Raw genomic sequence first — 16580 nt, forward strand, 5'->3', positions numbered from 1 at the left:
TATAATCTCATTCTACATTATGTTTAAGATTAAACAACCCATAAGCAAAAAAAGCAAGGCCCCTTAAATCCCTTAATTACTATACTGAGTCTGGGAAAATGGTAAACCAAAGACCTCAGATTGCAAGGTGGGGGTGGGGGGGGTGGGGAGACCAGATGTTTAGAATTGAAGCAGCATGCAACAAGTTATGTAGAAATGTTTTTACTAGTGAGGGTCAGTGGAGTTATCTAGAATCACCTAAATCGAGCACATTCATTTTGTAGTTTTAGGAGCTGAGACATACAGAGGCTGGGTTACTTACTGAAAGTCATAGCTTTGGCAGCCTGAAAACAATGCTTATTCATAGAAAAGTGGAAAGTAAAAATGAGTTTATTCTAGAGATAGGAAGTTGAACAGTTTTTTTATTAAGGGTTTACTGCAACAACGTATTTTTTTCTGAAATGTTTTAAAATTAGAACTAAAAAATACACCTGTTAATTTAAAAAAAAACACATATCTGAATGAATTGTGTTTTTTTTGTGGATTATATTAGTTTGAAAGAACTAAATGAGGGTATTTGTGCTTGACCCAAATGATCATTACAGCACTCAATATTAGGATTGGTGGACTAACAGTGAGAAAGAGAGATAGGTATCTGTTGCGTGAAAATACTGGCCAGTCAGGATGCACAATAGAGTAGTAACCTGTGAAACAAACATAAAATATCCTCTTAAATGTTGTTTCTCAGAATGCAATAATACAATTCACATAGATCTTAATGGAACAATGAAAGATTTATGTACATACCTGTGACTTTGTCTCGCTTTGGATTAGCTGTAAAGTCAGAAGAAGAAAAAAAATATGTACTGGTGAGGCTTTATTTTATTTTAAAAAGCCAAGTCTCTAATTATGACCATTAACTGTTGCTTTCACTTTCTTAGTGTTTTTCAAACATTAAAGATTTTTTGTACTAACTATACTAACTTGTTATTTTTAAATTGACCTTATAAACTTTTTATATACTATTACTATAAGTGGAAAATAATTTTACATACCATAACTAGCAGATAATAAATACAATTAAAATAACAAACTATTAGAATTTAAGAATAAAAATAATTATTAGTAATAGTCAATGTGAGCAATTTATTAAAATATTTCCTGGAAATAAGTTCCTCCCTGAGAAGAATGATACTGTTTTATGATCAGTCAGTAATAAAGAGACCATGACCTCTCTCTTACAGGGATTTGGTTTGCATAATGTCATAATTATCTCTCTCTTTTCACTGAGCTTTATTCGGATTTTGACATTCAGAACAATCTGCCTTAGCCTTCTTGATACTTTTCTAATTAAATAGGTACCTTCTCTACGCCAGTTCTTTGCCAGCTGGTGTTGAAATCTGTGGCGCAGCCCAGCAAGGATGTGGCCAGGGTGCTGGTGAGCATCCCTGATCATCATCCCTGTGAGGGGTCTTTGTAGGGAGTTACCAGGAAGCTGCTGCTACTTTAACTGTTTTGGGCAGTTAATGCCATGAAATCAAGGATGTGCTGTGCTAGTTACATTTTTTCTTACATATACATTTTTTAAATGTTAAATATTCAACTCTTGAATATTGAAACAAATGTACATTCATGCACTAGCTAAAATCATCCCATGTATCATTCGCATACCCAGCACATTATGCAAAACCATCCTGATTTGGCCTCCGTGGGTATTTATTGCACCTGCCAACAGTAAGTACCTAAAGCACCAGAAAGAAATTTTTTCCTCCAATATTTGTCATAATTTGTCAGAGATGGAATCTGTTAAAAGCTCTTTACCCTCATGCACATTAGCATGTTTGCCCTTTATGTTTCTTAAGGGCCCAGGGGCTTTTATTGGATCATAGCCTTCATTTTCTGAATTTTTATCCCGCAAGACTAGAGGCCATTTCAAGCTAGTTCCCAAGGTCAAAAGCTAAAATTCCAGGAACTTTCTTCTTGTCATTGTGAAGTTATTACTAATTATCTAGATTTTTAAAGAGAAGGAATATTTTTTTGAAGGAAACATGCCTTCAAATTAGTGCTTATTTGCCAGACTAGGGTATAAATGAATTAGGCATAATTCCTACCTGTTTGGAATTTAGAATCCATTGGGAAAGATAGCTAACCAGTGGCAATAATTGAATTACTCCTTAAATAATTTAAAATAATTGTCTCAGTTTTCACCACAGATTTTAAAGAAGAAACATGAGGTTTGTTCGTGGGCATAAAAACGTGACAGAGTTTGGGCATAAAACACCAAGAGTAAACTCAACATTTGGGAGTACAGGAAGGATGAATTTATGGATAATAGGTAGTATTTATTGAGTGCTATTGTATGCCAGGTTCTTGTTCCAAATACAGATACTTCTTTCTCTTTTCCTTGATCTGTTTCATCAAACCTGTGAAGAGATACTGCCATCTACATTTTATTTTATTTGGTTTTGTTTTTTAATATTTTTTATTTTTATTTTTAATTATTTTTAATTTTATTATGTTAATCACCATACATTACATCATTAGTTTTTGTTGTAGTGTTCCATGATTCATTGTTTGCGTATAACACCCAGTGCTCCATTCAATACGTGCCCTCTTTAATACCCATCACCAGGCTAACTCATCCCCCCACCCACCCTCCCCTCTAGAACCCTGTTTCTCAGAGTCCATAGTCTCTCATGGTTCGTCTCCCCCTCCAATTTCCCCCTCAATGGAATATTATGCAGCCATCAAAAAAACAAAATCTTGCCGTTTGCAACAATGTGGATGGAACTGGAGGGTGTTATGCTGAGCGAAATAAGTCAATCAGAGAAAGACATGTATCATGTGATCTCACTGATATGAGGAATTCTTAATCTCAGAAAACAAACTGAGGGTTGCTGGAGTGGAGGGGGGTGGGAGGCACGGGGTGGCTGGGTGATAAGACAATGGGGAGGGTATGTGCTATGGTGAGTGCTGTGAATTGTGTAAGACCGATGAATCAGACCTATGCCTCTGAAACAATACATTCTTTGTTTAAAAGAAGAAGAAGAAGATGGGGGGGGGCACCTACATTTTATTGTTGAGGAACTTGGTTCAGACAGTTGCCCAAAGTCACAGTGGTGAACTGGAAATTGAACCCGGGCATACCATTTCAAAAATGTGTGGTTTTAACTCTTATGTTATACTGCCTAACTTGGAAAAAAAATAATAATACGCTTTGTAGTATTGTAGCAACATGAAAAATTCAGTTAATACATTGATGCTACGAGAAGAGATTCGTTGCTACACGTTACTGAGTTGCTTTAACAAAACTGCTGTGAGTGAAGTGAATGGTCGAACTAGGGGAGAAATGACCACTCAGAGAGCTGATCAAAAAAGTGTGGCTGTACCTGAAGTGAAGATGAGAAATCAGTGTTTACAAATCAGGAGTTTTTTTGATCTTGCTGAAATGAGCAAATCTTGGGTCTACAGTTTCTATCCTCATAGTCATTTTTTGTTGTACTGATTAGAGCTAAAAAAAGAAGGTTCTTATTTGCTTCCTTAAATTTACCTTGAATATATGTTCATTCCCAGGACAGTAAGCCATCGGCTTGATTGCTACTTGACTCCAGCTTCCCTGAAAATAGCTATTAGGATAAAGCAAACATTTGCATTCTGAACTCTGCAGAGAAAGTTGTTTCAAACACATTGTATTATTGGTAGATTTTTCCTTTTACTCACTGCAGAGATTGTCCAAACATTTGTCATCACTGGGGCAGGCACTGCAAGTAGATCCTCTTCTGTATGGCCTTTGAGAGCTTTGTCTGTAAAGTAGAAAAAAGCTGTCCATTAGGAGAGATGATTTTTTTTCCAATGAAATTTACTGTGAATCTTTGACTAAATATGTAGGATGGAAGTCCACAGATTCCGAGGGTTGAGGGAAGTGGAAGCCTGTTAATATTTATAGAGTTTTATTCTATGTGTCTATGTCTATGAACCTATGTCTTCACCTACATCTTCTCATTTAACTCTTAAGACAACTCTGGAAGTTATTCTTATTTTTATTTTACAGATAAGGAAACTAAAGCTCTAAGAAATTAACTTGTCAAAAATCACAATGTATACATGTCAGAGTCACAAGGAAATCTGGATTGGTCTGACTCCAGGGCAACACTTGGCTCTATTTAACTGTCTGGCCTGTATGATCACTACCATCCAAAAAACTGCCCATCCTAGGGTCTGATGACCCACATTTACTCCTCTCAGTTTAGCAAGCCTCCTTGGTTTTAGTTGGACAGGAGTCATTTGGCTGGGTTAAAAAAAGAAAAAAAAAAATGAGAGGGGGGATTTCTAAATTTGTTTTCACATTAAAGATGTAATGTGGATAATAATTACTGTACTAAGCATCCTTGAATGAATTAATTTTCACAATAGCCTATGGGGTAGATACTATTATTTATTTATCCCCAATATAGTTAGAGGTGAGGCACAGAGTGTAAATAATTGACCAAGGTCATACACTAGAAAGTGAAATAATATCCAAGCATTTTATATCCCCATGAATATCTTCAGAGTAGAAATGATGAGAACTGTACATGCATTTTCAGTAACTCTGCCATTGCACTCATCTTTTTTGGAAAGGAGTTCTTAATTTTTTGTGTCATGGTACCTTTTGGCAGTCTGGTGGAGCCTATGGACTCTCAAAATTATTTTTACTTTTTTTTTTTTTAAAGTAACCTCCATGCCCAGGGTGGAGCCCAATGAAGGGCTTGAACTCACAATCCTGATACAGAGATCTGAGCCGAGATCAAGAGTTGGACACAACTGACTGAGCACCTAGGTGCCCCAAAATAGTTTGTTTTTAAGTGCATAAAATAAAGTTTGTAAGATTATAAAGGAAACCGAGTAAGTTCAAATAGTTATCAAAATGTTAAAAATATTTTTGATATAGCAATATGTCCTCTATTAAATATTAAATAAGATCTAGCAAGAATTCTAATGATAGTACCTTTAATGATCGATTACAACCATATTTTGAGATCTCTGCAGCAAATGGAATGTGCTATGAGAATATCTGATATTTACAAAGATAGAAGTAGTACTAACACAGAGTTACAGTATTGCTGATGGGGCTGAAGTGTTGTCTTCATACATAATGAAATGTTATTTTCAGTAGAGGTTAGTGAAAATAAAGATTTAACTCCCAAGTTCATAGACTCAACTCCCCTCCCCTAACACTATAGCTTTACCTCCAAAGTTAAGGAGACATTACTTTCTATTAACACCAGGTTCCCAACACCAAATATATGTTCTAATCATGTTTGGCTCCAAATTAATCTAGGTTGTTTCAGAAACTAAGTTTATCCTCATGCTTGCTTTACACTGTGGAAAATAGTCAAAGGAATATTCTGATAACAATTATAAAAGACCTCCAAAATACACATTAATTATGGGGCTATCTTTCATTGTTAGCACAAAACTCATTGAGTGGTCAAGTTCTAGAATGTTTTTAATAAAATCGTTTGTGCTGTTTCATTCTTTGTTGAATTGTGTCTTCCAAACTATAAAGAAGAAGAAATCACTGTTTCAAAACCAGGCTAAAGACAAGGCAGTTACGAATTCTAGGGAAATGGCAGAATTCATCCCGGGAGAAATACGCTACTGGAATGGCCTGCATTTGTCTGGACAGGAACAATTGAGACCAAGAGCCCTAAAGTATTCTGTCCATAAAGAAGCAAGAAATTTTAGTGTTCCCCCTGGTAGCCTGAGAAAGAAAGTCAGGGCCCCAGGACTGAGGAAGAGAAAAGACAGATTTTTTTTTTTTTTTTTTAAAGTAATCCGTGTCCAACATGGGGCTCAAATTCACAACCCCGAGATCAAGAGTCTAAGGGTTACTGACTGAGCCAGCCAGGCGCCCTGAGAAAAGATAGATCTTTAGGGGCGCCTGGGTGGCTCAGTCAGTTAAGCAGCTGCCTTCGGCTCAGGTCATGATCCCAGGGTCCTGGGATCGAGCCCCACATCGGGCTCCCTGCTCGGCAGGAAGCCTGCTTCTCCCTCTCCCACTCCCCCTGCTTGTGTTCCCTCTCTCGCTGTGTCTCTCTCTGTCAAATAAATAAATAAAATCTTTTAAAAAAAAAAAAAAAAAGAAAAGATAGATCTTTAAAGAAAAAGATAAATATGAGTTAAGGGTCCTTAAGGCAGAACACACTAGGTCTTGTAGGATCTGATGGTCAGGGTTGTCATTTCCTCTAACGGGCTATAATCCTCTCTTCCACTAATCAATCACAAGATAGCCTAGCTCAGAGGGGCCCAGGAGAATGAAGGGAGAGTTGTGTCTACGTTCAAAAAAATGCAGATCAGAATGATCTGAAGCAGCCAGGAGGAGGAGTCAAAACTCTCCTGGACAATGACTGACTCCAGAGCTTGAGTTACAGGTGAAAGGAGAATTAAGCATCCTCACCCCACTCTTAGGAAATCTCAGAAAAATGGGGAAGATACTGGACTTCTTAGAATTATGTGGAATGGGGGCCTTTGAGGAGAAAAACCAGCTCAGAAGGCAGTAGAAAATGAGGACATCCTTAACTGGCCTCTGTGCCCCCCACCCCATACCCTCCAATCCATTTTCCACAGCTCGTACAGAATGATCTCTCAATTTAAAGCAGGTCTTGTCACTCCCTTGCTTAAAATACTTGGAGGATTCCTCTTGTGATGTGAATACAGTTAAATTTGCCATGACCTACACAGCCCTGCAAGGCTGAGCTCCCTCCTTCCCCGAGTCGCATCTCATTCAGTGGTCCACGCACTCTGCACTTCCGTCCATTCTTGAGTCCCCTCCACAGAAGCTTTGCAGGTGTTTTCTGCAGCAGACATCCATTCATGAAGTTCTTCACATGTCTGGTTCCTTTCTATTCTTCATGCCTACACTCAAGTACATCATTTTATTCAAGTAAGGTCCTGCCTATTGATAGTGTCGATTACAGTGTTACTGGTATTTCCTTCATTACTCCTATCATGATGCAGTTATTTTATTTGTATTTTTATTGTCTTTCTGCCCCATAAATACAAATTCCGTGAGAGTGGGGACTGTGTTGGGCTGGTTCTCTTTTGAAGCTCAGTAAACAAATATTTGTTGAATAACCGAATGTATGAATTATTTGTATGAATAAATGAATGTTACTCTATAGAAGTATTATAACTGGTTTTAAGTTTTACAACTTATTGTTTAGAACTCTAAAAGTAAAGTGAGTATAAGCCAGAAGACTTCACATTTGTGCCTCATCATAACAATAACTGTGAGTACTTCTCAAATAATCACCATTGCCAGGTATTACATATACCTGGTGTTTTACCTAGCTTTTCTCATGTAGTTTTCTTTTTCTTTTTTTTTTTAAGATTTTTTATTTGTTTGACAGAGAGAGACACAGCGAGAGAGGGAACACAAGCAGGGGGAGTGGGAGAGGGAGAAGCAGGCTTCCCGCTGAGCAGGGAGCCCGATGAGGGGCTCGATCCCAGGACTCTGGGATCATGACCTGAGCCGAAGGCAGATACTTAACGACTGAGCCACCCGGGGAACCCCTCTCATGTAATTTTCATAGCTACTTGATAAGTACTCAGTGCTTTTATTATCCTGATCTTTTGCAGAGCAAACTGAGGTTCAGAGAAATTAGTAACTTATCCAAGGTCACACAGTAAGTGAACCAAGGTAGTGGGTCTCAAGACCCCATATCTTAACCATTAAGTTATATAAATGTCATGAAAAATCACCACTGATTGGCTTGATGGCTTTGGCCGTTTTTTCCTGGGTTTTCCCTATTTTCTGACTTTGGGATTTTAAGTCAAAGTTGTTCTCTTCTGAATGACACCTGATTTTAGTCCTTTCATTCCCACCTACACTCAAACTATCAAACATTTCTTCTGAGCATTACTTCAGGGAAAGAGAGAGAGGCTTCTAACAAATCTTTTGGAATCCCAAAGATTGGAAAAATCCAAACAAAATTCAAGGGAAACAAAGAAAAAAAATGTTGGGGCGCCTGGGTGGCTCAGTCAGTTGGGCATCTGCCTTCGGCCCAGGTCATGGTCCCAGGGTCCCGGGATTGAGGCCCGCATCGGGCTCCCTGCTCCGCGAGGAGCCTGCTTCTCCCTCTCCCTTGCCTGCTGCTCCCCCTGCTTGTGTGAGCTCTCTCTCTCTCTGGCAAATAAATAAAATCTTAAAAAAATAATACTAAAATAAATGTTATATATTTGACAAAGGGTTAAAAGCTTTAAAATACAAACAACTACCATAAACCATTAAGAAAATCATTCTAGTAGAAAAATGAGCAGACCATATGCTTCACAGAAGGAGGAATGTAAATAGGCAATCAGATGAAAATGTATAATCAATGGTAGTCTACGAGATGCAAAAGAAAATATGAGATAACACTTTATATCAAATTGGAAAATATTAAAAAATGATAATCCCAGTCCTAATGAAGGAGTATAAATTGGTATAAATAATAGTGGAGGATAATTTGGCCATATGCATTTTTAAAAACTTAAAGATGTTCACATGTATCACTTAGTATATTATTTCTAGGAATTGTAGGGAAATCGATGCGACCAAAGACTTCTATACAAGGTTGTTCATCAGATATTAAAATACAGAGAACAATCTAAATTCTTCAGTAGGATGAGCTGTTGTGTCCATCTAGAGGACAGACTCGGGAGCCAGACAGCCCAGGTCACAGTCCAGCTATGACTTGGTGACATATGAAATAGTGTCACCAATGGTGGAACCCTGGGCAGGCTACTCACCCTGTCAGTACCTCAGTTTTCTTAACTGCCAAACAGGGGTGGTAAGACGACCCATCTCAAGACCTTTCATGAACATTAAGTAAGTTAATATGTATGAAGCACTTAGAAAAGTGCTCAGCAGGGCACCTGGGTGGCTCTGATGGTTAAGTGACCGACTCTGGTTTCATCTCAGGTCTTGATCTCCTGGGTCTCAGGATAGAGCCCCATGTGGGGCTCTGTGCTCAGCGTGGAGTCTGCTTGAGATTCTCTCCCTCTGCACCCCCACCCAGCTCAAGCGTGTGTTCCCTCTCTTTCTCTTTCAAATAAATAAAATCTTTAAAAAAAGTGCTTAGCATATAGTAAGCATTTTATAAGTATTACTCTATTTTTTTTATTGTGAAAATAATGTATGTTTAGATTTAACCAATTGGACTCAGTTTAGATGATCCCCAATTTTTTTTTAAAGATTTTATTTATTTGAGAGAGAGAGAGAGAGCGTGCCGGAGAGCACAAAGGGGGAGGAGTGGCAGAGGGAGAGGGAGAAGCATACTCCCCGCTGAGCAGGGAGCCCCACATGAGGCTCGATCTCAGGGCCCTGGGATCATGATCTGAGCTGAACGCTGACGCTTAACTGACTGAGGCAACTGGAAGCCCTAGACGTAACCAATTCTGTTGGCAACATCCAAAGTGTCATGGTCAGGAGCCACTCGAACATATGCCTTCTCTTCATCAGGCCTGATCAGGATGTTGACCTTAGCCACGTCAAAGTCATAGAGCTGCTTCTTTTTTTTTTTTTTATTATGTTAGTCACCATACAGTAGTACATCATTAGTTTTTGATGTAGTGTTCCATGATTCATTGTTTATGTATAACACTCAGTGCTCCATGCAGAACGTGCCCTCCTTAATACCCATCACCAGGCTAACCCATCCCCCCACCCAAAGTCATAGAGCTTCTTCACAGCTTGTTTGATCTGGTGTTTGTTGGCCTTGACATCTACAGTGAACACAGTGTGTTGTTGTCTTCTGCTTTTATCAAGGCTGACTCATTAAGTCAGGGGGAGCTTGATGATGGCATAGTGGTCAAGCTTGTTTATCCTGGGGGCACTCTTTTGAAGATATTTGTGCTGCCTTTGGAGACACAATGTCTTGGGCCATCAGTAAGTATGTGATGTGTGGATCTTCTTTTTTTTGGTGACTGTGGACACCTATCAGCCCTGCCTTCTTGGCCTTCAAAGCCTTGGCTTTGGCTTTGGGAAGGGCAGAGGCTTCCTTCTTCACCTTCAACGCCATCTTTGTGAAACAGTACTTTCATTATTTTTCTAATTATTCATATGTTTAAAAATTCAATGACATGGAAAATGCTCATGGTATAATTTTAAGTAAAAAGTAGAAAATGTGCATTTCCAGTATGATCTCCATTTTCTCAATAACGTGTATGATGCATAAACACACTTATATGTTTAAAGAAAGGTGGGGGCATGTCATGGGTCTACCCTATTTTCCAAAGGAAGAAAAACTATCCATTTCAAAACCAAAACTTTCAAAAGTAAATGAAATAAATTACATAAATTGAGAAATTTAATTGAGTTACTTTTTTTGAAAATTGTGCGAAACATGCCAAGTTTTAAAAAAACAATAAATATAAAGTAACACCAATCCTCCCATTTTGTGGTGTTATTACCATTTCCCATTGATCTATGTCCCTGAAAACATTTTAGTCTTGCCACTCTTAAAAACACGTGCTGTATATGTATGTGTGTATTTATATAGCACTTGTAAAGGGTGCATACACACACGCACATATATTAAAAAAAAATGTACCAGGTGTTAATGGAGTAGATCTCTGGGTAGAGGAATTAATAGTGATATTAATTTTCTTTTTTACACTTTCTTTATTATCCCAATTTTCTATAATGAAAATAAATACTTCTAAAGTAGATTTAAAAGAAGTTTAGAAAGAGGTTGATTTGGGTACTTACCCTGGTCCGTAGTTGCATATGAAATGCGCTACATTGGTTAAGCTGTTAATGCCATAAACTGTGGGGCAATATTGTACTGCACAGCCAACTTTATAACTGTCTGCCCAGACAACCTGAAAGAAAATAAGGATTTGTAGCAAGAGAGAGACAATAGGGGCACCTGGGTGGCTCAGTCGTTAAGCATCTGCCTTCAGCTCAGGTCATGATCCCAGGATCCTGGGATCGAGCCCCACATCAGGCTCCCTGCTCTGCGGGAAGCCTGCTTCTCCCTCTCCCACTCCCCCTGCTTGTGTTCCCTCTCTCGCTGTGTCTCTCTCTGTCAAATAAATAAATAAAATCTTAAAAAAAAAAAGAGAGAGAGAAAGACAATAAAGTGAACATTTGAGTATGAGTAGGCCTTCCTAAACACAATGAGGTGTATTCACTCCAGCAGGGAAAGCCGTTGTTACCAGGGAGCACTCAGGTGCTCAGAATTCAGTTGAAAACAAGGCTTGGAATTTTATTATTGGGGTGTGTGTGAAATAAACATATATACAATACTAAGATCATTTTGGGCACTTGAAATAAATAGTGAGTGCTGGGGAAGAGGGGCTGAGCTTGGGTGTCCAGAGAAGGGGCCATGGAGGAGGCGCACTGAGGGTAGAATGTGCAGGAGACCTAAATGTGGGAGGAAGAGCCTCCTGGGCGGAGGGAGCAGAGGCGTGGAGGCCTCGCGGTGCAACCGGCTTGTGAGAGTGGCAGAGAGAAGGCCAGCAGAGCTGGGATCCAGGTAATAGGGACAGTCGTTCGCATTGAGTTAAGAGGCAGGTCTCGGGGAATCTGATAGGCAAGTGAGCATAGACTCTTTTTCCCATCTCAGAAAGATCTCTTCGGTTGTTATGAAGTCAATGGACTGAGAAGAGCAAAGGAAGAAAGAGGGAGGGCATTTGAGAGGCTGTTTCAGTGGTACAACAAAGACAAGATGGTGGCCCACACTTGGGTGGTGGTGGCCTGTTCCTGGGAATCCACCAAGTTCATGGTTCAGCTTCTAGCTAAAGCTGAAAGGATTTGCTTTTGCTTTAGCGTGGGGAAAGTGGGAACATTTGGGGCCTGAGTAACACTTGTGAGATTAGGAGAAGTAGGGAAGGAGGAGGGTGGGAGGGAGCATGGACAGGGGTTCTGTTCAGGTCGGGTGACCTTTGAGATGTCCAAGTGTGGAGTGACTTTGCTGCTGAAAGTGACCATCTACAGTTCAGGGGACAGAGCAAGGCTAGAGATAGAAATCTGGAAGACACGGGACTAGATTAGATCGTAGGCAAAGATAATAGATAAACAAGTAAATGAGAGCATGGGATAAAGAGAAAAAGAAAATCAACCAGCAAAGCATATTGAAAAGGAGTGTGGAGCGGCATAGGAGGGAAACCAAGGACGGAGCCGGCCTCAGGGAGAGGGGCCTGTGAAGTCGCATAGGTCGGGAGGGCTCCGTACCTGGTTTAGTTCAACATTGTCACATACTTTCCCACATTTAGTGGCACTTTTCCCCCGATTTTTGAACAAGGAACTTTACATTTTCCTTTTGCACGAAACCCCACAAATTATACAGCTCATCTTAACCAAGAGTGTTTGATGTCACAGAAGCCTAAAGAAAAAAAAATATTTTTAAAGAGCTGGTGTCTGGAGATAAGCCAGCGATCAGATGCACTCCTTTTTACAGTGATACCAAATTGCATATTAAATTACTTTTACACATTTTTTCAAAAGTAATTTTGTGACAAGAATTGAGCCCAGTATGGGGGATACAGAGGTGAAAGAGCCGGAGCCGGTGGGTGCCTTTACAAAATGTAGAGAAAAGCTGCCGTGGGGCCTTCATGCAAGGGTTTGACTGTGGTGCGGGGAACAGAGGGGGCTAAGGGAGCGTACAGCGCAGGAGCCTGCTCTGCCTTAGTGAGGCTGGACCGAAGCCCGGTGAGCTGGTCTAAGAGCCGGGAGAAGTCTTCCAGAGAGGGCAGTTTATGCTAACCCAAGATGAGAAAGACTCACCGAACTGACACAAGGCTGGTGTGGCTGCAGAAAAAGTTCAAGTTTACTTCAAAAAAAAAAAAAAATCAGTGAAAACCACGCCTGAGGGAGAGAGTATAGTGGGACGGGAGATGTGGATCTGAGTCTGCGCTTCTCCAAGGCTTAAAGGTGGGGTCGTGGGTGGGGGAGTGGCTAGGGAGGCTGAGGGGGGTAGGAGGGACAGGGACAAAACCGCAGATAGGGAGCAGCGCTCTGCATTCTGTCCTCTTTGGTTTGGCATCTGGGGAGACTATGGGAAGGCAGCTCGGGCTCCCCTCCAGAGGACGAGGCGTGCTCTCCTTCAGCAAGGGACCGGTTCCCTTCCTGATCGACGTCAGGGGTTGCCCTTTCATCTCACACCAGAATCCCCTGCAGAGAACTGAGGCCTCTAGCTCAGGGCGAGAGCCTAGCTTTATGGCCATGAATCCTCAGGTTTGACCCTTGTACGTATACTTTCCAATCATTTTTGCATTTATTTAAAAAGTTTTAGGGGCACCTGGGTGACTCAGTCATTAAGCATCTGCCTTCGGCTCAGGTCATGATCCCAGGGTCCTGGGATCCAGCCCCGCATTGGGCTCCCTGCTCTGCGGGAAGCCTGCTTCTCCCTCTCCCACTCCCCCTGCTTGTGTTCCCTCTCTTGCTGTCTCTCTCTCTGTCAAATTAATAAGTAAAATCTTTAAAATAAAATAAAATAAAATAAAATAAAATAAAATAAAATAAAATAAAATAAAAAGTTTTAAATTTCTCTTCACTGTATCTCAAGGTGATTTCACCTTGGAAGCTTTGTTTAAAATGCAGGTTTCTGGGCCTATTTCAGTCCTGCTGAATGAGAGTCACTGGAATTATCCTTGAAATCTGTATTTTTTTTTTAATTGAGATATCCCTGATAATATAACATTACGTGAGTTTCAGGTGTACAACATAATGATTCAATAACTTTATACACTGTGAAATGATCACCATAATAAATCTTGTTAACATGTGTCAAAAAGAAAATCACAGGCCTAAAATGGCATGACTTATGCTAGACCATGTCACCAAACTGGGGCCTAAGGCCTAACCTAATTGCACTTTTTTTTTCTTTTAAAGATTTTATTTATTTGACAGAGAGACACAGCGAGAGAAGGAACACAAGCAGCGGGAGTGGGAGAGGGAGAAGCAGGCTTCCCGCGGAGCAGGGAGCCTGATACGGGGTTTGATCCCAGGACCCTGGGATCATGACCTGAGCCGAAGGCAGAAGCTCAACCCACTGAGCCACCCAGGCATCCCCAGAAATGCAGTCTTAACGGATCAGTCAGGGACTTCCTGGTCAGCACCAATAAGCTAATCCGTCAAAGGGACCTCTCCATCCCCCAAAGGAAGATGAGGTAAACCACCTAATAAGACCCTTTTCTCCCCAAAGGAAGATCACCTCACTCAAAATAATCCTTTTTTCTGTTTCTTTCTGTCCTGCCTTTTAAAACCTTTCCCTTTCTGTAGCCCCTTGAACTCCCTCTGCTTGCTAGATGGGATGCTGCCTGATTCATGAATTAGTTAATAAAGCCAATTAGATCTTTAACATACTTAGATGAATTTTTGTTATTTAACACATCCATCACCATATCGTTACAATTTTTTTTTTCTTGTGATGAGAAATTGTAAGATTTACTCTCTTAGCACCTTTCAAATATATACTCCAATATTGTTAGCTATGGTCAGTCAGCATGCTGTACATCCCAGACTTAGTTATTTTATAACTGTAAGTTTGAGCCTTTGACCACATTCACCCATTTTTCCCCTCCACCCCCACCCTAGCACCTACCAGTCTATTCTCTGTTTCTAAGAGTTTGTTTTTTGTTTAGATTCCATATAAGATGGTATTTGTCTTTCTTGGCCTTACTTCGTTCACTTAGCATAGTACCCTCCAGGTCCATCCATGTTGTTGCAAATGGCAGAATTTTTTCTTCAGGAAAATGTGTTACATATATAGAAATATTCAGCCATAAAAAAGAATAAAATATATATTTTAACAAGTTCTGTAGGTGATTATTATGCATGCTAACTGGGTGCAATGTTGTCTGTGTTTTCCTTTTACCATCACCTCGGTAAATCATTTTATATTTTTTATCCTTTGGTCTTCGCACACTTTCTTCAGGTGTTGTTTTATCTCAAGTATTCTTAATCTTTGGGCTTCCCACACACACATCTTTAATGCTTTACGCTGTTTCTTTTGTTTTACCGTCTTTTACTTTTCTTTTCTGGTCTCTTAGTTTCCAAGGGTATGCAATGTTAATTACCATTCATTTTGTTTTAATTGGTCTCTCTTTTTTTAAAGTCAGGCTGTAATTAAGACACAGTAAAACCCATCCTTTTTAGGTGGACAGTTCCATGAATTTTGAGAAAAACATAGTTGTGTAGCTACCACCATATTCACGACCTAGAACACTGTCCATTGCTCCCAGAAGTTCCCTTGTGCTCCTTTGGGGTCAGCTCTTCCCCCCATCCCCTGGCCCCTGACAATCTCTAATCTGTTTTCTGTCCCTATCATTTTGCTTTTTCCAGAATATTACATAAATGGGATCAGTTTAAATGTAGTTTTTCCACTCTAGCTTCTTGCACGAAGCATAAGCATTTGAGACCCATTCGTACTGTTGGGCTCACTTCTTTATTGCACGGATGTCCCACAGTTTATTCTCCATTCAAGTTGGTCTCTTTTTAAAAAGCTTTATGAGCAATCAGGTTCTGGGTTCAACTTGTGGGCTCTGGGGCTACAAAGATGGAGTTCATATTCCAGCTCAGCCACTCACTCTGTGACCATGACCTTAGCTTCCTTCACTATTTAGTGAGGATGTTTTCTACACCTTTATAACAAAAACATTGCATCTGGGGAACCTAGGGGCAGGGGCATGTCTCTCCACTGGAGCTAATGCCCCCTTCCCACCATCTTCTTTCAAGTCTCAGTATGAGTCCTTCTGACTCATTATCAGGCCCTATTATCACGAGTATGGTGACACTGCAACATATATAAAACCAGGTAGAGAAGCTGAAACATGTCCCACTTCCATTTGTTTGGTAAGAGTGTAAAAATAACGATTTCAAGAAGGTGGCAGCGCGGCCGGGATTAAAACCAAAAATGAGATCTATGGTGCCATCTAGTGGGCATTCTCAGCACTACCGAACCGAAGCTGTTGCCCCGCCCATATATTGAAGTCAAACTATTCCCGTTTTATAAAGGCGAACTGCTGATCGCAAAATATCTAATCTTCCATATTAATATGCCAAAATTCTTACACAGTGCAAATCTATCTCTAGTGAAGACCGAGCTAAAGTGTTGATCTAATGTGTCAAGAAATACCACATCTTTATGAGTTAGTAATTGGATCTAAATCTATTGTCTTTACTCTGTACAACCATCCTTCACCAGCCAAAATCTGAAAATAACTTGCTTTTTATTAATAGAAGATGAGGATAAGTGGGGGGTTATAATATCCACTTGAGGTGATTTCCAGCAAGAATTTAAAATGGCAACTGAGCAGTCTTGAATCTCCCGGTAATATTTCTTGCAAGGATCAAAACATTATATTTTAATGTGAGGTCATCTTTAACCACGCTGTCAAAATCTTCTTCCAATATAATTGGCAAAAAACCCCAGCTCATGAAGGAGATCTAACCTTTGCTTAATGCCTGCTAAGTACCAGCACTTTACTAGATAATTTATCTAAATCCTATTATTTAATCCTCACCAGATACCTGATATCTGGATCCCAGCCCTTCCTCTTACCAGCTTTGTGACACGGGGAAAACAACTTCTTCTTCTTCTTCTTCTTCTTCTTCTTCTTCTTCTTCTTCTTCT

The 16580-nt window shown here is 40.0% G+C and overlaps 1 protein-coding gene across 3 annotated transcripts in view; it reads right to left on the bottom strand.

The window, feature by feature from the left end:
• Window positions 1-353: 353 nt before the first annotated feature.
• Window positions 354-16580, bottom strand: part of GLIPR1 (GLI pathogenesis related 1) — a 21832-nt gene continuing 5605 nt past the window's right edge. Inside the window, exons 3-7 of one of the 3 annotated variants that reach the window (XR_004678713.1) lie at window positions 10712-10824; window positions 3700-3782; window positions 3530-3605; window positions 787-813; window positions 354-683 (exon numbers count right to left, since the gene is read on the bottom strand). Coding sequence is in view for 2 of the 3 variants with exons in the window: in XM_035002113.1 (XP_034858004.1) it covers window positions 529-683; window positions 787-813; window positions 3700-3782; window positions 10712-10824 (378 nt within the window). In the remaining variant the exon portion in view is untranslated. The remainder of the gene's footprint in view (window positions 684-786; window positions 814-3529; window positions 3606-3699; window positions 3783-10711; window positions 10825-16580) is intronic. The other 2 variants (XM_035002114.1, XM_035002113.1) reach the window with 2 other exon arrangements.

Source organism: Mirounga leonina, unplaced genomic scaffold, assembly GCF_011800145.1.
Source record: "Mirounga leonina isolate KUSES-001 unplaced genomic scaffold, KU_Mleo_1.0 Mir_126, whole genome shotgun sequence".
NCBI lineage: Eukaryota > Metazoa > Chordata > Mammalia > Carnivora > Phocidae > Mirounga > Mirounga leonina.